Source organism: Gopherus evgoodei, chromosome 3 (genome assembly GCF_007399415.2).
Source record: "Gopherus evgoodei ecotype Sinaloan lineage chromosome 3, rGopEvg1_v1.p, whole genome shotgun sequence".
In the NCBI taxonomy this organism is placed as follows: domain Eukaryota; kingdom Metazoa; phylum Chordata; order Testudines; family Testudinidae; genus Gopherus; species Gopherus evgoodei.
Genome location: NC_044324.1, coordinates 92,580,829 through 92,605,904, shown reverse-complemented (window position 1 = coordinate 92,605,904; position 25,076 = coordinate 92,580,829). Strand labels below are relative to the sequence as shown.

The window sequence follows — 25,076 nt, the reverse complement described above, 5'->3', positions numbered from 1 at the left end:
GAGATTCCGGAAGACTGGAAGGGGGCAAATATAGTGCCCATCTATAAAAAGGGAAATAAAAACAACCCAGGAAACTACAGACCAGTTAGTTTAACTTCTGTGCCAGGGAAGATAATGGAGCAGGTAATGAAAGAAATCATCTGCAAACACTTGGAAGGTGGTAAGGTGATAGGGAATAGCCAGCATGGATTTGTAAAGAACAAATCGTGTCAAACTAATCTGATAGCGTTCTTTGATAGGATAACGAGCCTTGTGGATAAGGGAGAAGCGGTGGATGTGATATACCTAGACTTTAGTAAGGCATTTGATACAGTTTCGCATGATATTCTTATAGATAAGCTAGGAAAGTACAATTTAGATGGGGCTACTATAAGGTGGGTGCATAACTGGCTGGATAACCGTACTCAGAGAGTAGTTGTTAATGGCTCCCAATCCTGCTGGAAAGGTATAACAAGTGGGGTTCCGCAGGGGTCTGTTTTGGGATCGGTTCTGTTCAATATCTTCATCAACGATTTAGATGTTGGCATAGAAAGTACGCTTATTAAGTTTGCGGACGATACCAAACTGGGAGGGATTGCAACTGCTCTGGAGGACAGGGTCAAAATTCAAAATGATCTGGACAAATTGGAGAAATGGTCTGAGGTAAACAGGATGAAGTTCAATAAAGATAAATGCAAAGTGCTCCACTTAGGAAGGAACAATCAGTTTCACACATACAGAATGGGAAGAGACTGTCTAGGAAGGAGTATGGCAGAAAGAGATCTAGGGGTCATAGTGGACCACAAGCTTAATATGAGTGAACAGTGTGATACTGTTGCAAAAAAAGCAAACATGATTCTGGGATGCATTAACAGGTGTGTTGTAAACAAGACACGAGAAGTCATTCTTCCGCTTTACTCTGCGCTGATTAGGCCTCAACTGGAGTATTGTGTCCAGTTCTGGGCACCGCATTTCAAGAAAGATGTGGAGAAATTGGAGAGGGTCCAGAGAAGAGCAACAAGAATGATTAAAGGTCTTGAGAACATGACCTATGAAGGAAGGCTGAAGGAATTGGGTTTGTTTAGTTTGGAAAAGAGAAGACTGAGAGGGGACCTGATATCAGTTTTCAGGTATCTAAAAGGGTGTCATCAGGAGGAGGGAGAAAACTTGTTCACCTTAGCCTCCAATGATAGAACAAGAAGCAATGGGCTTAAACTGCAGCAAGGGAGATTTAGGTTGGACATTAGGAAAAAGTTCCTAACTGTCAGGGTAGTTAAACACTGGAATAGATTTCCTAGGGAAGTTGTGGAATCTCCATCGCTGGAGATATTTAAGAGTAGGTTAGATAAATGTCTATCAGGGATGGTCTAGACAGTATTTGGTCCTGCCATGAGGGCAGGGGACTGGACTCGATGACCTCTCGAGGTCCCTTCCAGTCCTAGAGTCTATGAGTTTCTGTGTGGTATAAATAAACTGATTCTTAAGCATTAATTGGCTTTTGTAAAACTTTTTGTGACTTGTTTATGCAGACAGCAATGAACAATGATTCCTATATTTATATCAACAAGATGCAGTTAAAGTCAGACGACTTTAGAAATTAAAGGAACTTTCTCCTCCAACACCACTAAGGCTCTCCTCATTCCTATTAATACGTCTTTAAAGCCTCCAGTTGGAATAGCTCGTGCTGACCTTAGTGAGGGTTTAGAAATGGCCTTCATTCCTCAAAAGAATTAGAAAATCCCAGGTTTTCTAAAGAACCTACTTCTGTTTCAGAATCAGGCACAATCTATAAGGATAAGCTACTATTGATTGCTTGTGTTTTGTCAGCAGATGGGGTTCCACATTTTTCAAGACGGAAAAGTGACAGTCATAGAATTGTAATGTTTTAATTTTTCTAGAGGTGCCCAGAACAAAAGCAGATCCTAGGAAAAGATATAGACTCTTCAGCTAGATGTCAAAAGACATGCAGAGGAAATGCAGACATTTTTATCTGTGCTACAATCAAATTAAATTGAACAGTAGTACTATTGTAAGGATCATCTGTCTGATTCTCTAACAATGGAATAAGGCTATTAAAACAAGAGTTATTTCCTTTGAGATTCTCCTGAATGTGAGAGGAAGCCGAGGAATCATGCTAGAGAGAGGTTCAAACCATAGTTCCATATCTGAACCTCTCTGAAATTTGGATCCAGGTCTAAACTTTACAGCTCAGACCCATCTTTACAACCTGGAGGGAAGAATGGTGAAGTTGATGTTGTTAGAACTTTAAAACAGATTCAATTGATGTTACAATTCACTAACACTTGCCTTTCATTTCAAATGTAAGCTATGCCGCTGGCTCGTTTAAGATGGCCGGAAAAACTGATTTCTGTGAGGAGTTTAATGGGAAATGTTCAATGATATGGAATGTGCATTAGCCATTTATACTGTATTGATGGGCCTCTCTCTTGAAAAATGTTTCCTCCTTCCCACTCACTTCACCCTATTCTTCCCAGGGGGATGATCTCTTGGGGAATTTTTACATATTAGATCAAATTGAGCCCTGGCCTAGGTGGATGCAACTGCTGTTGATGTGAATAGTCCATGGCTGAATTTGGTTGCTGTGGCATTATGACAGAGATTGTTTTCTTTGAAATGGAAGTAGTTTTCAAAGCAAAACCAGTTCCCATGATGTCTGTGTAATAAAGTACACTCTAGGTCTGATTCTGCAGCTCCTTCATAAGCCTGATCCAGCTTCCCGATCCACAGGAGTAACTGATGAACTGGGCCCACTCCTGTTATCTTCCTGTCAGTTGTTTCCTGTTGATTGTTAAGCCTTTGGCTTATGCCAGCTCTGCTGCCTCTGTAAGATCCCACTCATCCAGTGGCCCTGAATGTATATACCTAGGATGACCAGATGTCCCGGTTTTATAGGGACAATCCTGATATTTGGGACTTTATCTTATATAGTTGCCTATTACCCTCCACCCCGTCCTGATTTTTCATACTTGCTATCTGGTCACTCTATAGATACCTGATTTGCTGGTGACAATACATAGAGGGAGGTGAATGAGGCCCCACATATCTAACCTCACAAAAGGGCTCTCAAAATTTGGGACTAGCTCTAGAAAAAGGACCTTTCCATTTGTCTAAGCAAATGTATTTTTATGCTACATGTGATAAGTATTTAGGTAGAAAACTCTATTGTCATCCTCAAAATCTTTTTTTGCTCACAATATGCATTTGTTTATGTACTTACACTAACATACCACAGACTAATACAATTAGTTGTAATATTTAAGATATGACTTTTTTCTTTCTAGTTATTGTATTGCAAAATTAAACACACTGATATCAAAATATTAGATACATTTTTGTGGTTAGGGCTTTGTGTAGTTTTTTCCTTTTATTATTGTCTGATTACTTTTCAGAATTAATGCATTATATTAAATAAATCAAGTCATTACAAAATTGCTTTAGTTACTATGGTTCACTCACAAATCACTTGAGGCAAAGGCAAGTTGTCACAGAGGAAAACAAAACAAATTAAGGAGGATTTTAATTAGGAGGGAAAAAAAGAGTAGGCTGAATTCTGCTCTGAGTCAGATCAATGTAAATGTGGAATAACTTCATTCAAGTCACTGTGACATAGAGACCCATTTGGCCAGTGTACACTAGTTGAGATTAAATGGTAAAAATGTTTACTGAGAGTGCACTTTTCATCCAGAGAGTTCAAAGCACTTTACAAAGGAGAATAAATACCAGTATACTCAGTTTGCAATTGGAGAAACTGAGGCACACAGCCATTAAATGACTTGCAAAAGCTCAGACAGAATGTTAATGGAAGAGCCAGGAATAGATCTTAAAGGTGAACTTTTAGCCCTATTTAAGTCAGTGCGAGCTTTGCCATTGACTTCAGAGGGGCCAGGATTTCATCCCTGGTTTCCTGACTTCCAGCCCAGTGTTCTGCAACATGCTGCCTCTCGTAATATTTGTCTTATAGCAATATCTATTTCCTATCTGAGTTTCACTATAAAATATCCATTTCAGACTGATGAAAATTGCTGTTAAAACAATATATTATTTTAGAGATGGGCCAGATCAAAAACTACAGGGGCCAATTCCTTTGGGGGGTGAAAAATCTGATCTAGATTTGAATTTTGTGAACCATCTTTAATACGGTTGTGAGGCTAAGGACAATTACTCATTATATAAGTCTTACCTGATCTTGTAAGGACAGAGTAGAAAAGGCTGGAACGCTCTTGGCCCATTTGATGCTCATAAAGAGAAGCCTGGCGGCAGATTCACAAACAGATTCAGTGGCCACTTCATAGAGGTACATAGGTGTACCATTGACTTCATGTGGATACTAATATAAAAAGTAAAACAAGGAATAATAATAAAAAGTGATTGAGATATCCATAGAGTTTAAGGTCAGAAGGAACCACCAGATCATCTTTTCACCTCCTGTTTATCCCAGGCCACCACCCATGCACTAAACCCAGCAACTAACATGAGACCAAAATATCACAGCCTCCAGAAAACTAGACTATTATGCGCCACGGGCAGAGAACAGGAGGGACTGAGATGGATCAGTGCCTGAGGCCCCTGCAAGGGTAGGGAAATGATTAAGTGAGATATTCCCAGATAATCCTGGCAAGTGACCCACATGCACATGTTGCAGAGGAAGGTAACCCACCCCTCCCAAGATCACTGCCAGTCTAACCTTCTCAATTTATAAAAATTCCTTCCTAATCCAGCATATGGTGACCCATTAGACCCTGAGCATGTGAACAAGAACCAGCCCCCTGAGCATGTGAGCAAGAACTAGTCAGCCAAGAACCTGAGAGAGAGAATGCTCTTTGCCACTTCTGAGTTCTGATCCACCCCGTCAATATCCCATCTCCAGCCATAAGCATCTCTGATGCTTCAGAGGAAGGAGATGAAAACAAAAAATAAAATAAACTACAAAACTAAACCACCCAAACAAACAAACAACAGTATACATTGGGGCAAGGGAGAGGGAGAATCCTCTGCAGGTGGCTGGCTGAAACTCTGAAACATGAGCTTTCAGGGACATAAACATAAAACAAAAACCAGGAGTGAGACCGCCGGCTGCTAAGCCCTGCCCTCTTTATTCTTCACCTCAGATATGCCTGCACTTCACTAGTCATTCCTGTATATAGATAACTGAAGCAATCCCGTCCTGCACCCACTGAAATTAAGAGCAAAACTTCTGTTGGCTTCTGTGGGCCCTTTATAAAGCAGGTTATTTGCTTTGCTATCCATGGGGATGAATGGGATCATATAAGCATAAGATCACAGTATGGCAGACATGAATTCTAACAATAGAGGAAACCTATTAAAAATGTAGCTTGATTCCAGGTCCCTGTCTCATTACTTTATTCAGCGTTCTCTGCTTTCTAGAGCAATATAATTTTTTGAATCAATATTTTATATTGTTACCCTTAATTCACACCCAGATTCAGCAGTCTATTCCTATTCCTCAAAGCACATAAGCACATGCTTAGCCTTAGTCAGATGCTTAAGTCCCATTGAATTCAATTAGATTTAAACATGTGCTTAAGTGGTTTCGAGAAAGCACAGAGTAAAATGCATTTTCCTTCTAAATAATTTCTGGTTTAATATTTTTGTATTTACATTTTAAAAAATAGAAATATGATTGTTACAAGCAAGTGGGTTTCACCAAGCAATAAACCAGTTTGATTTACAACAATTTTTCTGTCATTTGTTACTCTAAATACAAATGTGCTTATGAATATTTTGGAAAGGAGAGCATGAAAATATTTAAGTTATCAATTTAAATAACTCATAGATAAGCCAAGCCTCATCCACCAAGTTTATGACAGCAATTTCCTATGCTGCTTATTAAATGTCAAAGTCCAGAAATAAAAATATAAATTACTAGATATTTGAATAGGCTGCGATAAGTTGCTTAGTACATTACAGAGCATTATGGGCTCAATCATTACGGAGCTGGGCCTTTTATTGTCCAGAAAGTCAATGATTCTCCAATCTTGGGTTATTTTAATAGTACTGTGTCCGTGATTGAAACATGTAGGTTGGCGGGTAGTCTGCAGGTGGCAGTGTCTATGAACTGTTCCCCTGTATGTAGGTCTTTCCAGGGAATGCACATGTATACATATACTATAACAGCTCACAAATGGTGTGTGCTTCTGTCTGAAATGGATTGGTGTGTATTTATCTCCATATAGCAAGAACTATTTTAACTTACAGACAAGTATTCTTTTACTCGCCACCAAAATAGTTTTTTAAGTATTGAGGCGGCCAATCATAAAGTTCTTATTCAAACAAAATTCTCCTTAAAATCAACAGGAGCATTTACACTTCATAGTAGCGGGTCCAGATTTGTATTCTGCTATAGAAATGACTGGATCTCACACAAACACACCCTCTGGAGACACTTAACAACCCCAACTCTAAAACAAGACTTGCCAACCCCTGATTTCAGGTTCTAATATTTTGGCCATAATCTCTGAAAACTCTCGCAGTGCCCCGATTAGAACACAGAAGGCAGCCCTGACCTTTGGAGTTGGTTGTGCCAGGCCCACCAATGTCTGCCGCTCAGGGGTCGTAGATACAGCAGCCAGCTCTAGATTGTGGGGTTCCAGCTGCGTGACAGCAGTAAAGAAGGCAGGAGCAGGTAAAGCTGCTGAGGGGAAGTGTGGTGTAGCTCCATTTTCTTCCTTGTGTCCTCTGAAATACAGCGCGACTTGCTTCCTTATTGTGGATGTCCTTGGACCTCTTTCGTGTTGCACAGCTGGGAATAAAGGGCTCATTGAGTGAATGCATTACCCAGTTGCGGTCTGATCCCAAAGCCCATTGAAATCAATGGAAAGACTCCCATTAACTGCAAAGGACTTTGGAACAGGGCCTCACTGACTTACTATACTTCATTGTCCTCAGTTATTTAATGGTGCATGCAGAATTAAGTGCATGATATTGCATACCATATCATTACTTTCAGTGCCTAATATTAGATGGTTGGCCTTAAAATGCAGCATGAACATCCAGATTTTTTCCCAAAAACCAATTAAAATAGTTATCTGAAAGTTTGTCTGGATTTCATTTATAGAAGTAGTAGCCATCTCTTCAGCTTGACAATATTATTCATTTAGTGGCAATAGGCATTTTATAGCCCTGATTTTCTTTTCCTGCGACGTCTAGTTTAGGATTGCTGTGGGGTTCTTTGTGGGGTAGCGTGGTAAGTAGTTACTGGGTCATATTATGTTGAGGAGCAAATCAATAGGACGCTAAAGTCCTGTTTTACTAGGTCACAATATTCCACAACTTTGATTGTGCTATTCCCCAGGAAGTGTCTGAAATACAAGTTCAGTTTTGTAATCTGGACTCAGCGATGCATTAGCCTTGCCTAAATTTTGTTGCCTGGGGTTTTATGGGCTAGCTCTAGTGAATCTGCAAGGAAATATTTGCCTGTCCCATCAGCAATAGGTTTGCCAATTTTGGTTGGATGTATTCCTGGAGGTTTCATCACATGACATAATATTTAATTAAAGATTAATCTTTAATTCCTGGAGGCTCCAGGGTCATCCTGGAGGGTTGGCAACTCTAGTCAGCAGTGACAACACAATACTTTCCAGACTAACTCTGGCAGGCATTAGAACCCGTCCAACAGAAAAAAACAAAAACAAACCAAAAAAACCACCAAAAATTAAACAAGTTTAATTCAGAATTATAATAGGAAATGGTCAAGACTCGATGAGAGTTTCAGCCTAATGAGTCACTTGGAGTGTTTGCCCGGTTAAACTCTCTTGCTGGTCTCCATAGGATCGGAATCGGATTCAAATTGAGAAGATTTATGTCAGTAACTGTGGCAAGTGCATCAGGAAATCTCTCTATCTCGGCATCTTCAACGTACGACCACGTGCTAATAAAACAAGTATGAAATCCTGACCCCATCGAGGTTAAGCGGGAGCTTTGCCCGGGACATCCCGGGAGCCAGGATTTCACTTTCCTTGTTTCGGACCGAAATGTGTTAAAAGATGTGTTGGACACTAGAAGACAGGGGACGGTTGCACACGAGTATATTGAATGAATGCCAAGCCAGGCTGACTGCTGGTGAATTATCACTTGAAAAAGTCGTCATTGTTTCTGGCTACTATTTCCTCCACAAAGACGTTTGTGGCTCATCATATTGTTTATTGTATAGGGAAATTTTACAGCTCACAGTTTGCTGACCTGTGCGAGACCGCGCGGCTTCCAAGTGACGACTTTAATTGAGAGTTTAAGTGATTCTTAATTCTATTATTAATAGTTGCATTTCAGAAAAGCTAAGGCGAAGGGCTAATTTTAACAGCAAGGGTCTTCATTCTCTGAATAAAGCAAGGGATTCCTGTCTCCAATGATGGCAGTGGCAAAACTCCCCTCGCCTTCAATAAGCTGAGGGATTCACCCATTGCCTACACTTCGTTCAATTGTTATAGAACGACCTTTATTATTATTAATTATTAGTAATTACTATTATTTTATCTGAGACATTAAAACAAGGGACTGGATTGTGTCTAACCTGATCAAAGCTTAGGGGTGTGGAATAACTGGGTAATTATTACTCGGAGCTCTATGACATTTCTGTTCCCCGCACAAAAATCCTGAAGCTCCTTACCAAACGTTGGATCTGGACAGTATGGGTCAAATCCATCCCTGGCATAGCTCCGCGAACTCGAATGGATCCACGCCAAGGGCTGGATTTGGCTGAAATACATTAATTAATTGGTGGTTTCATTGCACTTGTTTCACTGTATTAGTTGCTTTTGTCATCAAAGCAAACAATTTGCCCGTCACTGGCTTTGGGTCTATTGTACATAGTTAAATAACAGACTGTTCCGATGGGAAGGAATCGGCTCCGTTTGGGTGTGGGGGCAGGAGGGCTAAAGGCAGTGGCGGTGTTGTTTTGGGTCAGGCGGGAAGCGTCGGTGCCGGAGCTGGGCGTTAATTGCTCATTGGCAGGAAGGGGTCATTGAGCTGAGCCTGGCACTGGGGAAGGGAAGAGGGAATTTTGCCGACAGGTGGAGGGCAGCTGGGAGGAAATATTACGGGCCGTGGGTTCCAGGTAGTTGCATTACGGTGCGTTTTTTCCATATATGCGATGCATGGTTCATACTACTCAGCCAAAAGGAGAAGGGTAAAAGGATGTGCAAATACCGTCTTTGTTCATGTTGACTTCCAAGCATTTCTTCAGTCGACACGCCCTGCATTGGTTCCTGTGTGTTTTATCCACGGGGCAACCTCCCTAAAACAGAGAAACTCCTTTCGTTAAGAGATGGGCTTGCACAAGGTATAGGGTGGGAAACTGACGAGCGAAAGGCGGGGCAGCTAAGAACCTGCAGTGATCACAGCATTAGGGATTACCCCCCCCACACACACACACACCCTTAGCACGTGGCTTGTGCCCTTTCTGCCTGTGGTCCGCCTAGGAAGGATTTGTGAAGGATTTGTGCCAACGATTTTCCAAGCGGAACAGCAGCCCGAAACCAGTGAGGAGTTCTGCTTTTAACCGGATGCCACCGTATGGCCCTGTGTATTTACACTCCGTAACCTTCCCTGGGTCACCTGTGTGCACGGTCCTTACTTGGGCGAAACTCCCAGCTACGCCAAATAGGAGTTTGGCCTGAGCAAGCAGCTCAGACTTTGGACCCTTGGTCAGCGCAGTCTGTAGTTGGAGAGGACAGGGCTAGCTAGGAGGTAGAATCGTTTGGGTTTGCAGGATTTATTCGCTTCAGAAAGGAGTTACTTCTACAGAAACAGACAAATGAAGGGGAGACTATACATGTGCCGAAGCGTCCCGGTGAGGAACAAAAGAAAGGGCTCTTTTGGCGGGTGTGAGTCCATGAATCCGATCTAGTCACAGAGGGGTTCCTTCCTGGGGAGACTATATCGAGGGTTATACTGGTGTGTATGTAGGGTGTAACGAGGTGTAAGGGACCAAATCCTGTTGGCCTCATTCCTGGAGGCAGCCCGGGTGAAATCAATAAAGCAGAATCTGGTCTCAGTCACTTAGAGGGGAAAACCGGAGTCACTCTACAGTGACTCCAAATGGAGTTACCAAGGATTTCCACGGGTGTAAGTAAGATTAGCATCTGACCCAATGGAGCTACTGGAGTAAGACGAACAGGATTTGGCCCCTAACAAATGAGTGGGCAGGTGGTTATGGACAAATCTGTTTCAGCACCTTAGACAGCTCCCCACCCCCAGAGGCTCCAGCTGCGCCCCGGAACAACAGAGCTCCCCAGGCCCCTGTCCTAAGAGGAGTAGTATAGACTTAGAGACAAGCACAGTCTCAGAAAGTCACGTGCAGCCCTCGGCTCAGTAAGCCAGAAATATTCAGCCACAGAGTCAAAATTCAGCCGATACTGAGGTAGCGTACATGGAAACCTTAAGAAGATGGGACAAGACGGGGTTGGGTGGATTTTGTAAATAAATGTAAATGCTGGTGACAGATTTCAGAATCCTAAAAAAAGGTCCTGAACCAGACACACTGTGTGTGTGTCTGTCTGTGTCTGTGTTTATACTCTAGCATCGGCTACGTTTATTTAGCCCCGGAGCCTCAGATAACTTGACTTATGCAAGCAAAAGCTAATGGTCATTTTTTCAGTCTGCCCCTTATCCTGTGGTACTAACTCCAGACACCATGTGTGGTTATACTGCCATACCTTCACGCCTCCGGTGCCCTGTGAGATACGACAATGAAGGAAACCCCCTTCTCAGAGAGGTGGGGGCCTGGTATAAATTGTTGGTGTTAATTGTTCAGAAACAATTTGGCTGTAACTCTGCAGTTCTGACTTGCGGTGTGAGCTGGAAACCAGTTAGCACCTGCAGAGACCCTGTAGAATTTACATTCCTCGTCGGTCAATGGAAACTCGCCTTTCACAGAAGCCAGGTTGCAAAGCGAAACTTATTCCGGACTCTTATGGGGGGTCTCCAGCTTCCACTGTAGTAGGGTGCGAAATACTCACAGACTTCAGTTACTTAGGTTCGGCCCCGGATAGACGCTCTCTCTTCTCTAGCTGTTCAAAGTGCACTCAAACAAAAAAGCTTCCCACCTAAAACACCTTCCGACACTATCCACTGAACAGAAGCAGAGGACACCTAAGGCAATATCGATATGAGTAAGGATGATATAATTGTAGCTGCTTCGGAAAAATCGATTTACTCTCCCTGCACGGTTCTATTGTGTAGAAGTAGAAAGCTGATACTGTCGGACCAATTTATTTCAATATTCTCTTTGCCATCCGCCTTTTGACTTGACAGCCTTTCCCCTTTTTACAGTTACATATTAGCCGATCTTTAAATGTGTGAGAGTGAGTGGAGGTGCCACAAGTTACACAGCACCCTTGTGGGTGCCCTGTATAGTTGTATGTTGATTCACTGCTGTTCTTCCTCGGGCATAATTCACAGTGAAATCGGTGGGAAGTCGCCTGACACAGGACTGCAGGATCGTGTTTGTAAACACACACAGGAGACAAGGAGCACGGTGTAAAGTGAAAATTATTTTCCGCAGTGAGTGAACAGTTCAAATACTCCGGAAAGGGGAAACCTCGATTCATTTTCCTAGCGCTAATCCTTCAAGTATGATAGTAAATGCCGTCAGATTATTTTCCACCACTCCTTATTCTATTTACCACACAGGCAATTAACCCTCTACTTGAATCTACTAATTGCCTTTATTATCATATATTTGCAGCGTTGGTGTAGCCTTTTGGTCCCAGGAAATTAGAGATCACAAGGTGGGTGAGGTCATATCTTTTATCAGGCCAACTTCTGTTGGTGAAAAAGACAAGCTTTGGAGCTGCACTGTTCTGAAGAAGAGCTCTGCGGAGCTTGAAAGCGTATCTCTTGCACTAACAGAAGTCGGTCCAGTAAAAGATACTACTTCACTCGCCTTGTCTCTTTTATTATTATAGGCATTTATTAGATAGTCGGTGGGAGCTGCAATTGTTACCGTCCTAAGTTTCATAGTGACCTGGAAAAGAAACTCTAGCGAGAGAAGCTTGTTCAAAAGTTTGTACAAACGTCTTTTCTAGTGAGATGGGCGGGCGCAGGGGAGGGGGAGTTTTGTTTTCAAGAAATCTTCCCTGTAACTATGGTATTGGCTTGGCTTGAACTCATCAGCTCCTCCATTCACCCCCCTCCCTCTCCATAACTGCGCTTTTATTTTAATGAAGGGGGGCTAGCGGTAGGAGAGACAGAAATCAAAAGCTGGGGGGTTGATTGTTCTCCGACTTGGTTATGTTTTAATAGCAAAGTTTATGTCAGAACATTGTCTTAAAATATTTGCCAGTCTCTGCCCTCTCTTCTGCTTCAATAAGCTCGGTAGGAGTACGCAGAGTGGGTCTGACCTGCACAGTGATGTAGCGAGGACAAACAGAACCTGTAGCAAGAGAAGGCCACACCAATTTATGTCACTGTCGTTAAGGTAAATTGGTTTATCGTTTGAATCTATTTTGTCTCTGTGCTGCTGAACGGAGTAGTTATGTACCTAGACACTTCCACATATCATATGCGCACAACCAGAGAGTAATCTGAACACGTGGAGACTGGGGCATTGGCCCTGGAAAACTGCCCAACCTAATGCTTATATACGTTATGTTAATTGACACATAATAATTTACTCTAATTTTGAAATCCTCTTGCTTTGAGAGGAAAGATCTGACCTGTGGAATCAGATTCTTGGTCCATGAAATCCGTTGTCCTACCTCAATCCAATACCTAATGCTTCAGAGACCGTTCGGTGGCCAGTGTATCTGACGAAACTCCTCCACAATGCAGTCGATAGGGGAAGGCATTTCTTCCTGACCACAGCACGTCCTGAAGCATGACCTCTGATTTTTGATTTCCTGTTTAAATCCCCCCAGGAAGCTGACTCCTATTCCATTATAATACGTGTCCGGAAGAAGCTTGCATTAAACGTTCTGTTAAAATGTGAATATCCTTAAAATGTTTAGCAAACGTTCCGAGCTGCTTACATCTATTACAGACAAAATCTACTATCTCCCCCGCCCCCATTTCCAGAATGTATTAGGCTGGGATGACATCCAGTTGGCAGGAAGCATATTAGATTTTGATCCATATTTCGGCATGACAGAGGGGAAGTCCAGAGCGACAGTACAATACATAACTCTTTGGAAGTGGAAGGGGAATGAGCCGGTGCTGTTACTAGTACCTGATTTCCAGATTTGCAGACGTACGTCCTGTTCCTCCTGATGCTCCGTTTGAAAAATCCTGAGCATCCATCGCAAGCGTAAACCCCATAGTGCTTGCCGGAGCTGCGGTCCCCACACACTTTACAAGGGATGTCTAATATACGACCTGAAAAAGCAGAGGCAGAGGGGGAGGGGAGAGAGGGAGAGAGAGAACTAAGCAATCTGACCTCTGAAGGGATTAGCACCAGAGCTGCGATAAAAGCAAATAATGAAGTGATTTTATAGGCAACCTTCTTTTCCTTGAGCAAGTGTCAGTTTTCTACAATGAGAATTATTCATGCACCGCTACATTTATTTGAATCTTCTATAATGGCCAAGACCCATTTTTGCAACGAAACATTACAGCAGCAGCAATAGCAAAAACCTTTCTGCTAGGAAAGAAAAGTTTTTGCTGGATCCGTAATGTTCTTCAAACAGGGAGAAAGCTACGTTCCGTGGGTAGGGAGTGGAGAGAACCAAGTCGCAAAAATAGCTTCCAGTTGGGTTTGTTCCCGCCATTAACTTGGATGTGATTCCCATTACCCTAACATTTAAGCAAAACTTTCTGCATTAACTGTGGGAAAATGCAGTTTATGTACTGCCAAACATATTTGAAATGCCTGGTTTGTTTCTTTCTATCTATATATCAGTCTGAATTATGTTTACTTTTCAGCGACTTTTACTGTAATTGCAAATGCACTGAGTCATATAAAATTTATAGAGCTTATTAAACCCCATTTCAATGAACGCACCACAAAACCGAGCAGCTCTTTTCTTTTTGTTAGCATCCGTTCAAACAGTTTCCTTCCCCCCACTCTCCGAAGTAACACAAGCCAAAGGTGCAGCTCTCTCACAAAACCTGGGTATGAAAAACCTGGTCGATTTGGTTTATAGCAATTTGTTTTGCTTTGAATTAGCTCAGTAAGAGTGTCTTTAGTGTGGTGGGGGGGTTGGGGTGGAAGAGAGATGGGGGAAGGGATTGGGAGCTGGATTCAGAAAAGTCTCTTCTGCTCCCTAGAGAATTTAGGAGCGCGGGATGCTTTCAGACATGTTTATTCGGAGGCTCTGAAACAATGCCTCCTGGCAGACAATAGGGACATTAGATAAAGTGTTAACTTAATGATTTTCCCCATTGAAACTCGTTTGAGTGCCTCCAATCAGCACAAGCTGCCAGCTTCTCCCCTAAATGAAGCTCGACAGCTGCTATATACAACACGGCTAGAGGAATGGGGATTAGGTTAGGGACTGGGGAAGGGAGGGGGCTGAGGAGGGAGGCTAGAGGGGTTAAAGAATAGAAAACTTTTACGCAATTAATAAGTCCAGCTAGGAAAGCCACCCCCCCGCACCTCTCCCCCTAAAGCCTGTAACATAAATTGTGCCTCTGAATCTGCAGGTAGGAGGAGGGTTTAGGGACAAGGAATGATTTCTGGAATTGTGTAATTACAAGCCCTCCTTGCCACCTGCCTATTGGGTCACCAGTGACCCGTCAAAAAGAGTAGCCTGGGAATTCGGATATCACACAATGCCAACAGGGGCGAGGACTCGACTACCCCCGCCGCCTTCAGCTTCAGCATCCACCGATAGACACTCTCTCTCTCTCTCTCTCTCTCTCTCTCTCTCTCACACACACACACACACACACACACACACACACACACACACACACACACACACACACACACACACACACACACACACACACACACGAAAAGACAGTGAAATTATACATGCATCTGTGCCATCTCCTTGTATGTAATGTCACCTCCAAACGAAATGCAGAGTTCACAGGCACTTTGGAGTTTGATTTTAGCTATGCAGATCCCAGACTTTCTTCCCCCTGGCTGGAGCTTGCAGATAAATCGTCGCTTCCCGCTCCAAATAAACCCTAACTTTGTTTTCAACCACAGCAAGGCAGTGAACCAGTGAAATTAAGGAGTGCGGTTATTCTCTTTTTTGAAAATAAGTAATTCTTATCGGTAGCAGTATATGTATAACATTAGAAAGGGACTTTTATTTAGTGTGAAAGGTAGTTTTACTACGGTGCGGTTTCTATTTTGTATTTTATTTCACCAGATCTAGAGAAGATAAAATGATATTTTAACTCCTCTAGACCTAGAGCTAATAAAATAATGCTAGATTCAGCATTTGCCGCTCTAAATTATAAAAAAAGGCGTGTGGTGATGCAAATTGCAGCCAGATGTATAGTCATTCATGTAAAATATAATTCTATCCGTCGATTTCCCCACCCTCCATTCAAGACCTAACTAAACTTTCTTCTTCTCCCAATCCCAACTGTGTCCGTCTCATCTGATCACTTTTGCAATTATTCTGACTCTCCTCCGACTAATCAACACCTTTAGCGAGTGTGAGCCCCTCAGACTATTGTAGACTTGCTGTTGTTATGAGAAAATTTTTAGGCCGAACAAATATGAAAGAAAAAAAATAGCGAGCGAGAGAGAAATGTTAACCTGACACGGGGTCATGAGATAACTGATTCCCCCTGTTTAAAAGAGCCCTCTTTTGACGAAGCAGAGCTTGGTCTCTGAAGTCCAGCGTTCAGAAAATTGAATTTTGTTGATCTGGGAAACCGTTTTTTAACATCCCTCGACAGGGGGTCCTTTGCAGCTTTTTGTGTGTCATAATTGCTTAAAGATATATGGCAGCTTCGATTACTGTAATTACCATCAGAGGCTGTTGAAAGAAGTTAGTCTGGGTTTGAGGGACTGCGGGATGGGATCTTGTTGCCACCCAGGCAGAGATCACGTTTGACATAACTATACACTCACTGGAGGGGAAGTAGAGCAAGATCCACACTGCAAACTCAGGCCAAGAAGAAAAGCCACCGCAAAAAAACAAAAACAACAAACAAACAAAACAAAAAAAAAAACCCAAAACAAACCTCGTGCCTGCAGCTCCCCGGGCTATTCTGTCACCACGGTCTGAGCCTGCCTCAGGTCTTCAGCCGCAGACCGTAGTCCTTTAGTGGCTCCAGCAGACGGTAACACCCATCCCTTCGGGGACAGTTAGCAGATTTCTCCTTAGCTGTCTCACTATCTCTCCCGAGCTTTCTAAATTATAACTTGTCCCTTGGATAAAATCTTATAAATTAGACCAACTGGAAAAAAAGGGCCAAGAAACCGCCTGTCAAACCTTTAACCACATCAGTTACAATATTATGGTTCGTTTCCTGAAACCATGGGATGCTCCCCCCCCCTTTTCCTTCTTTACCAACAACCACCATCGTGTGCGTATATAGGACACGCCACCCGTTCTCCATGCAATGGTCCCGCGCTTCACGAAGCGAATCAAGGCCACAGAGATAGCCCTATATTTTAACTAAAATGTAGTTTGCTTCCCTGCTCCCCAAAACGGAGAGAGGAAACAGAATATCTGGCCCGATTTGGGGAAAGGAGCTGGTGGGGAGGGGCGCAGCTGGGAACAAATCTATTTCAAACGGCCATCAATGCCGCCAGCTCTCGCGGGAGGAAAACTCAGTAAGTAATAAGCTTTATTTGAATGGGCTCCAGGGAATATCGGAGCCAGAAGTCAAAGCGCTATTGATTTCACAGTGTCAGAAATGAGAAAAGTAATGTGAAAAGCACAGAACGCTGGGGCAGCCGGTCCAGAACTAAGCTTCTAGATGCGTTGGGTTTTCCCTCCCGAAAATGTTTTCTGTTTCTTCAAACGTATTTAGGGACACGGGGCTTTTTTTTCCTGCACCCCCTCCCCGTTTTATTTTATCCTTTTCTTTAAACAAATATGCCAGGAAACTATTTAATTTGCTGCTTTCGCCCCCCCATCCTTTGCTACCCAGTTCCCCATGGATGTGGACTTCAGCGGGAGTTTTGGGTGCGGGAGAAATGCAAGATCAAGTCCTTACATCTTCATTTTTTTTTGGCTCGGCTTTTGTTAGTGACAAATCAAGTTCCTTAGGGAGAAAAAAAAAGCCTTAATTTATCCGTAGGAAAATACTTAACGCAACTCCCTGTACATATAAATCAACTTCACCCGCTCGCTTTTCCAAAAGAAACCCCTACATTCAAGACAGTATTAATGGAAGCAACAACGGCAAAACTCCGAACAAGAATAGCTAGGCAGCTAGCAAAAACAGCGGCTTCTCCCTGGATGGATTCAAACCTCCAAGGGACAAAGGAGAATCAGGGGGCAAAATAATAGACGCTAAAGGCAAAGATAAGCATCATATGTGAGTTAGATGTACACGCAGGAGCGTGAAGGTAGCACTTATGTACATATTGTCACAAACTCACGTGCACACCCACTTCTCAGACTCCTATTTAAATTGCACCACACCACCATGACCCCGCTCGACACATGCTATTAAATCGCAAGGCATATAAATGTCCAGTCAGTCACTTGTCACACATTAAATTGGATTGCGTATTTTTTTCTTTTGTTACTGACTTCATCCATATTATAAACTCCAAAAGTGCCAGCTGGGATTAGACCGATTGAGCCGCTCTTCGCAAGAGCGGTTAGTCATACTTTACATTCCCCAGTTATGAGGTACACGGATTTAGGATTAAGGGAAATGTGACTTTTAAGTTGTTTCTGCTTTCCTCTTTGCAGGATTATTTGGTATGACTGGAAATGGTGTGCAAAGTATTGCATTTAAATCCTCTTTCAACAGAGTTGCTTATGCGATTCGGTGTAATTTAATGATCTGAGTTTTAAACCCCTTTTTAAAAATAAAAATATTGTCCTGCAGAAAAAGGTTGAGTGAATCCCATGAGAGAAGCAGCACGTTTCAGCTCTTTAATGCTGTTTTAAAACCAAACACCCCCCCACCCACAAAATCACGCAGACCTCCATACAAATGCTCACCTCCAAGTGGAATATAACTAACGCGCTGCACGTATAATTGCATGTCAGACATGCTCGACATCAACAGTGGAGCAAGATTTCATTAGAGAGCTGTACGATCAAAACAAGCTGTTGGAAATGACAAACCCAGCATTTTGCGAGAACTTGTCCCAAACTCCCCAAATCCCATCTGGGGCCTGACTGTGTATTAACTGCCGCTATAGATGGAAATAGAACATGCTCTTGCAAAACACCCAGGCTGGGCAGTTCTTCTAAAGGCAGTTAGCAACCTGCACCACATATTACCCACTTGTTGATCCTGCCGGCTTGCTCATGCTTGAATCCCTTTGGAAATCGCTAACTCTGGCTAAAGTCTTGCTGCTTTGGGGAGATCTCTATTCTCCCCTTTCTCGGTTTTCTCTCCCAGTGACAGGTGTTTCCCAAGCAGTCAGAAGTCCTTGCCCGTTGGGAATCGACACATCCTCGCGTCTCTTCCCAGCTCTGGCAGCTTCTTGGGAAGGTTTCTTGAGACAGAGACAAGTTTGCTGCGGTTTGTTGGTGCTGCAAGAAAATCCTTCCCGGAGCCGAGGAGAACTCAAACGGTTTAGACGGGGGCTCGCTATTATTGTCCCAGAAGAAAAATAATACCAGCAGCAATGAAAGGAGAAGATAGGATGTGTGAGCTGGATTCTGTGCTGAGTGCCTCAGTGCAGCTAGGAGAGATCACAGCCTGGAAAATAATGGGGGGGGGGGGGGAGAGAAGCGTCAGAGAAGGCAGTCTCTGGCTCTCACAAAGTGAATGGCACAAAAAGGGAAAGGTTTCCATAAGTTCATTACACTGGATGACTTTGTGCTTTGAGCTCCAGGCTGAAGCCCCTGTAATATCCCCCGAGAAGCTCTGACAGGCAGCAGTAGGGAGGGGAATAGGACGCCCCTCGCCCACGTAGCTTCTCCTTGGTTCCCCCCCCCCAACTCCTGGACGGCTGTGACGTCAGCCCTGCGCTGGGCAGGGACTGGGTTAAATGCTAATGATATTAATGAACCCCCAAGCGGCTTCCATAGAAAACGCAGGCGTTTGCCAAGCTGATTTTCCCTTTGGTGTGTGTGTATTGTGCCTCTCCTGTAATAAAAGCGGGTTTTTACAAGTGAGATTGGGCTTTTCTCAAAATCCGATTTCCCCTTATTGCCCCCGCCCAGTGGCTGGAGTGTGAAGTGTGTGTTCAGGTGAGGGGGGCTCGCGCTGATGACAGAGGTGTGATCACGTTCTGAATATACAGGTGTCAATTGAAGGCCCGTCCCTGGGGATAAAAGTTGGCTCTACCACAAGGTAAGCGGACGATCCTTTGCCAGGTATGCACTGGGCCTTATGTATAGGCAAGAGCCAGGCCCGAGAAGGAGGAGCTGTTACGAGAATATTGGTTTAAATCAAAATCGGAGGCTTTCGCAGCTGTTTGTTGCGCAAGATCCTGTTAACCTCTGCCAGGTGTGTGGTTTTGTTTGGAGGTTTAGTTAATTCCTTCTCCTGAGCTATCATCCCATCGGCGCTGGGAGATTTAAAGGGCTCCTAACAGTGTTTTACATGCTTGTAGGGGGATGTTCTTAGCCCTGGGCGCCACAGATCTGGCTGTGTATAAGTAGTCGGCAAATTCAATTAAATCTGCGACAGTTCCCTAACGACAGAACGAGAGGGGTCGCTGGCTGTATCAAATTGGTCATGGCTTATTTATTCCCCAGGCTTTGGAGCAAATCCCTTGCTTGAAAGGGGAAAGTTTTGTTTGTGATCAACCCCTTAGGTGATTCAGGTTACTTCATTTCTGCCGGTTCTAGTGGCAGGAATGTAAACCCCAGGTCATTACCCCACCGGTGGTTATCTATATTACACCAAACACGTCACAACGCCTTTCTGTACCGATCCGTCTGGGGAAACCCACGAGAAACGGGTAGAAAGGAACCAGCAGAGACCTGCTGGCATTGTCACACATACAGAAGAGTCACTAAACCTGCTGTTCTGGGGATCGCAGCCCGATTTTACATGTGGGGTTGAGTGGGCAGTCTGAAAAGCACAAGCTAAAGTCCCAGCTTGCAGCATGATCAAACCTACTTTTGTTAAAGTGTCAATAGTTTGCATTTGACTTGGGATCACAGCTTTATTATTGTGAAACCGAGTCAGATTAGCAAGGAGACTAAAGAAGATGGGGGAGGAAGACGCACAAAACCCCACCAACCCTGGATAAGGAACCTAAAAAGGCACCTAGATTTAGTGTGGACAAAAGGAGGAAGCTGAGAAATGCAAACCAAGGCAGCAGAGTTTAAACCTAGCAACTATATATGGATTCAAATTGTGACTTAAAAGTCCTTCCGTCTGTGTCTGAAAACTGTTGATCAAGGTCAAAGCAGATACGCCACAGCAGCAAATGGGCAGAAGGATCCACTGGAAAAGTTGGGAGGACGGTGTGTGTTTAGGCATGGGAATCCATTCAGAAATCCTTTTGATTTTAGGTTTGATGTGCGGTAGAATCCAAGACCAGATTCTGAAATCGCTGAGCAGCTTTGAAATCTATGCAATGTAACTGAGCAGCACACTGTTTTCTTGTTCATGTACCTTTCCTTGGTTTTCTTACTGTTATTGATATTTCATTTGTTGACCGCAGACTATCTTGAGGATGTGATAGCTGAATAAATCATCCCAAAGCCTAATGAGGTATTCTGTTTCCATGCCCGACATGGGACACACACACAAGCCATTGTATTTTCTCCGTTCCCGTCTAGCAATAATTATTCCCCAGTTTTGCATACTGAAATCATAGTCATCACCTTCTGCTCTCTATTTTTGTGCTTGATATGTCAATAACAGGGAGAGGCATCCAGCAGCCATGAACTGAAAATGATACTGTACTGTTTAGAGACACCCAAATGGAAATGTTAAGTGAATTAAATCATATTGTATTAGGAGTGACCCAAAGCAACAGATAGATCGATCAAGTCATTTAGAGCAAGACTTACATTCCAACTGCACATAGTTATTAATTCCATGCAGTAGGCGTTTCAGCCACTCTGTTGTGTCTAAATAGCCTGAACATGCAGGGCACCAGTTCTACCCACATTTGACCCCAGAGGGGTAACCTCATTGCAAGCCAGGGTAGAATGTAGTTCAAGGTAGATAGAGAATCTAGGAGTTACAGATTGGAACATAAAAGGTTGGTGTAGCTGCAGATGTCAGACACAAATGAAGTGGAATAGCTCAAAACTCTTCCTCCCTCAGACATCAGTAGCAGAGGGCACCTACACTATACTGGTCTATTATGAGCAGGCCATAAGCACTCCTGCCTGCCTAGTTAAGCACATTAAAGCAGGATTTTCACTTTACTGATTGTGCGTGTTCCTTAGAATGCAACCCAAGGCATTTCAGGCAGACTTACATTGTTTGTTTAAATTGGAAACATTGACACTATGGGCAAAGGCCTTTGCCTAGTTTTGCCTATCCAAAACCATGCATACTCACAGACATTTACATTTTTGGAATGGGGTTTCTTACAATTTATGTACCCCTGCTTGGCAGGTACAATAAAATCAACTTTTTCATCTTCGCCAAGTTCACAGCACCCAGCCTTTTGGGGCTGACAGTGTCTTAATCATTGTGTTGTGATCATGAGAAGGTAGGACACATTTCAGGTAACAAGAACAGAAAAAGTGTTAACTCTTTTAAAAAATATGCACAAGCCATTGTACCTTAGCTGCGGGCCGGTGAGATAGCCCCCTTGATATACTGTAAAGTACTATCACTTCTCAATGCTTTCAGTCATGGTCACTTGAAATTCCAATAGCTGATATCAATTAAATAATTTAACTTTTCTGTTGTTTCTCTGAGGACTATTTATTATTTCTCTTCTACATTCCAGGGTAGTGCTCAGAAAGATTTAGGATGTGATTCTGCTGGCTTTGAAGGTAAAGGCCAAACTCCAATTATTTCAGCCAGAGCAGGATTGGATAGTTATCCTCATAGAAGTCCTGGGTGAGATTTCTCTGTTTACCTCCAAAGTTGGTTTGACTGCACCAACAGGAGGTAAAGAGACTTGTCTAAGATTGCAGACAATAGTGTGAATTTTTGACTGTGATGGGAATGGATTAAAGCACTTAAATCTTTAACCCTTAAAACACTAATATATTTCATCCTTCTTCTTTAACTGGATATTTTATTTAGGAGGAAGATAAAACTGACCACAGCGAGATTACTTCGCAACCCTCTAGGTAGGAATATTCAACAAATAGTCTACATTCCTTCCATTGCCTTCCTATATATGATAGTGCTGAAGTTACCTGTGGAAGATGTGTGTGTCACTACTATAGAAAACAGCTGCACTGACTAGAGCAAGTTTACGGCTGTAACTGCATACGTGAAAATGTATAAATTCAATTTGATTACATTGCTCTATTAGCAGAGAACTTCTATACTTGATTTAAGATTTTAAAAATTGTGTGTGTAATCTCTTGATCTAAAATAATGTAATCTAATGAGTAACAGCTCTTTTAAACCACACGAAGAATGTGCCAAAATTCTAGTTATTCATACAGGCAGAATTGTGCATCCTTGGACACTTACACTAAAATTGTGAGCAATCACAGAAGAATGACTTGCTAATTAAAGAATCTGGAAATCTTATTGAATCAGGCAATTTTCTGTAACATATGACATTCCTTTCCCCCATCTATGGTCAAAATTATTAATACATTGAATGATATTTTAATAGCAAACCACTCTTTTGATAAGTAAGTTCTGTCATTTTCAGATCACTTCCTATAATTCTTGGAGGGGGTGGGGAACTCATGAAGAAATTTGAAGAAAAGTTGAGTATCAGATAAAATTGTCATTCTTGTGGATGCTCATGTCACTGCTTGAATCTATTCCTCTTGTGCAATTATTATATAGTATATTATTTGGCACAAAGAGCTGTTGTAGGAGGGGCCAATTTTGCAAACTTTTGGGTCAAGTCCCTTTGAAATGAATAGGACTGGGAATGGGCGAAGGGATGGATCGCCCGATGATTATCTGTTCTGTTCATTCCCTCTGGGGCACCTGGCATTGGCCACTGTCAGAAGACAGGATACTGGGCTAGATGGACCTTTGGTCTGACCCAGTATGGCCGTTCTTATGGTCTTATGTTGTGAGAAAAGATTTGCAGTAATGGGCATTATTAATGGGTAATAATGAACTATATGTATATGTACCATATTGTAATTCCTGCTTAGGGAATATAAAGAAATAGCTATTATAGTATGGAATTGATGTTGTTAAACTTTTCATCAAAATTTTTATTGGCCTTCAGCATAACATAGTTCTTATAAAAGTGATGTCTAACTCTGCTGAGCTATAACAGGGCTCTCTGTTATTTGTCAGCAATATTCTTTCCTCTGATGGTGTCTAAGAGCAACTCATGTTAAAACCAAATGCCCTCCTCCAGCCCCCTTGACCTTATCCTTATTAGCTATTAACTTGAAATGAGTCTTAAACACCTGGAGTGAAAAAAGTTCCATTGCTGAGGAGAGGAGTATGGAGGAAAGAGGTTCAGGTTACAACAGGTAGTTTTTCTACTTTTCCTTTCCATTGAGGAAGGGCATGATTAGGCCGTGAGAATCTGCCTTCCTGGGTGGCTGTGTTTATATGTGGTGAACTTGACTAGAAAGTCGGGCCCTCATTTCTCTTTCTGGGGTAGATAGGCAGGATCAGGCACACATAACCTATCCCTTCTCCTTTTTATGGAGGTGATGAGGAAAAAGACTGAGCCATTTTCTGCACTGGGGGAACCCAAAACTTCTTTAACAGTGGATTAGCCCATGGGAAGCCACACCCAATTCACTTCTTCCTTGGGGGTATCTGATGGAAAGGGCTACCCACATCTCCTATAGGACTGAGATCTGTGCATGCAGGGAAAGTGGCCTATAAAGGGGAGCTGGTACCTAGAGGGATTAGATTAAGGTCTCCTGGATTCCTACGTCCACTCTGAAGGTTGTGGCCGCTTCCACCCACCAGCTCCCCTTCCATTTACACCTCAACCTTAAATTACTCCACCAATAATTCCCTTTCATTTTACTACCTGGGAAAGGAATTTGATCATTCATTTCTTTCAGAGCATTTCCCAAAGGTGAGTGGATGATGACGAGAAAACCCCAATATAAGTCTGGACCAAAGGGAAAAGTATGCAGCAACCCTGAAACAACATTCCACACAGTCACTTACCAATTGTAGTAAATGGCTCTTGCAAGGGTAGGTAAAGATTTGAATGGTAACCATTGCAAAAGTGTCACCCTGGACTGAATAAGGAGTTTTGTGAGCAGGCTGTTCATTAATATCTTCAGCAATCATGGCAGGCCAAAGTACAGATCCTCCAGGACACAGCAGAGTGTTGTTTGTTGTATTGGTAGAGGTTATAACTTCAGCTTCTGCAACTTGGAGGCACATGCTTTCTTTAACGTTTTTCCTCATTGTACTCCAGAACATCTGTAGCTCAGTTCACTTCCTATGTTCTGTACTTGGCTGAATCTGATGTCCCTCTTAGTCTTCAATTTCTGTCCTTTAGTCATATTTTGCTTTAGTTGTGGAGTGGCAACAATGCTTTTCATAAGCCTTGTTATAGTTTTAAAGCTTCTTTCTGCTCCCTTCTTTTTGAAAGCCCCTGCCCCATGATGACAGATATTCATTTTGGAGGATTATACTTTGTATGTTCAGTGTAATACACTAGCTCTGTAACTCACACTGAACAATAACTATTTTAATCTTCCTAACACTCAGCATAAATGATCTCATCCAATATGGCTGCCACCTAGGGAGGTCAAGGTGTTGCCTAGCAACACGCCTATATGACCATGTTCAGCCTTCTTGAAGTTCTCCTACGGGTGGGTTACTGAGGAAACTTTGGCTTCTCTTAGGCAATGGCCAGCTTGGAGCCCTGAAGAGCCCCACTAAGTTGCCAGATTTTTGTTTAAAAAAAAAACCAAAATACTTAGTGCCTTGTGTTGCAGAATTTCTTAAATTATTTTAAAATGCTTGTGCTGTTGTGC

The 25,076-nt window shown here is 42.7% G+C and overlaps 1 protein-coding gene across 2 annotated transcripts in view; it reads right to left on the bottom strand.

The window, feature by feature from the left end:
* Window positions 1-18,944, bottom strand: part of NR2E1 (nuclear receptor subfamily 2 group E member 1) — a 29,639-nt gene extending 10,695 nt beyond the window's left edge. The window contains exons 1-5 of one of the 2 annotated variants that reach the window (XM_030556066.1): window positions 18,331-18,944; window positions 13,181-13,326; window positions 9,163-9,250; window positions 6,525-6,760; window positions 4,181-4,327 (exon numbers count right to left, since the gene is read on the bottom strand). In XM_030556066.1, coding sequence (XP_030411926.1) covers window positions 4,181-4,327; window positions 6,525-6,760; window positions 9,163-9,250; window positions 13,181-13,326; window positions 18,331-18,355 — 642 coding nt within the window. In that variant the 5' untranslated portion in view covers window positions 18,356-18,944. Of the gene's footprint in view, window positions 1-4,180; window positions 4,328-6,524; window positions 6,761-9,162; window positions 9,251-13,180; window positions 13,327-18,041; window positions 18,130-18,330 lie in introns of those variants that run through there. The other variant, XM_030556065.1, reaches the window with a different exon arrangement.
* Between the last annotated feature and the right edge of the window lie 6,132 nt (window positions 18,945-25,076).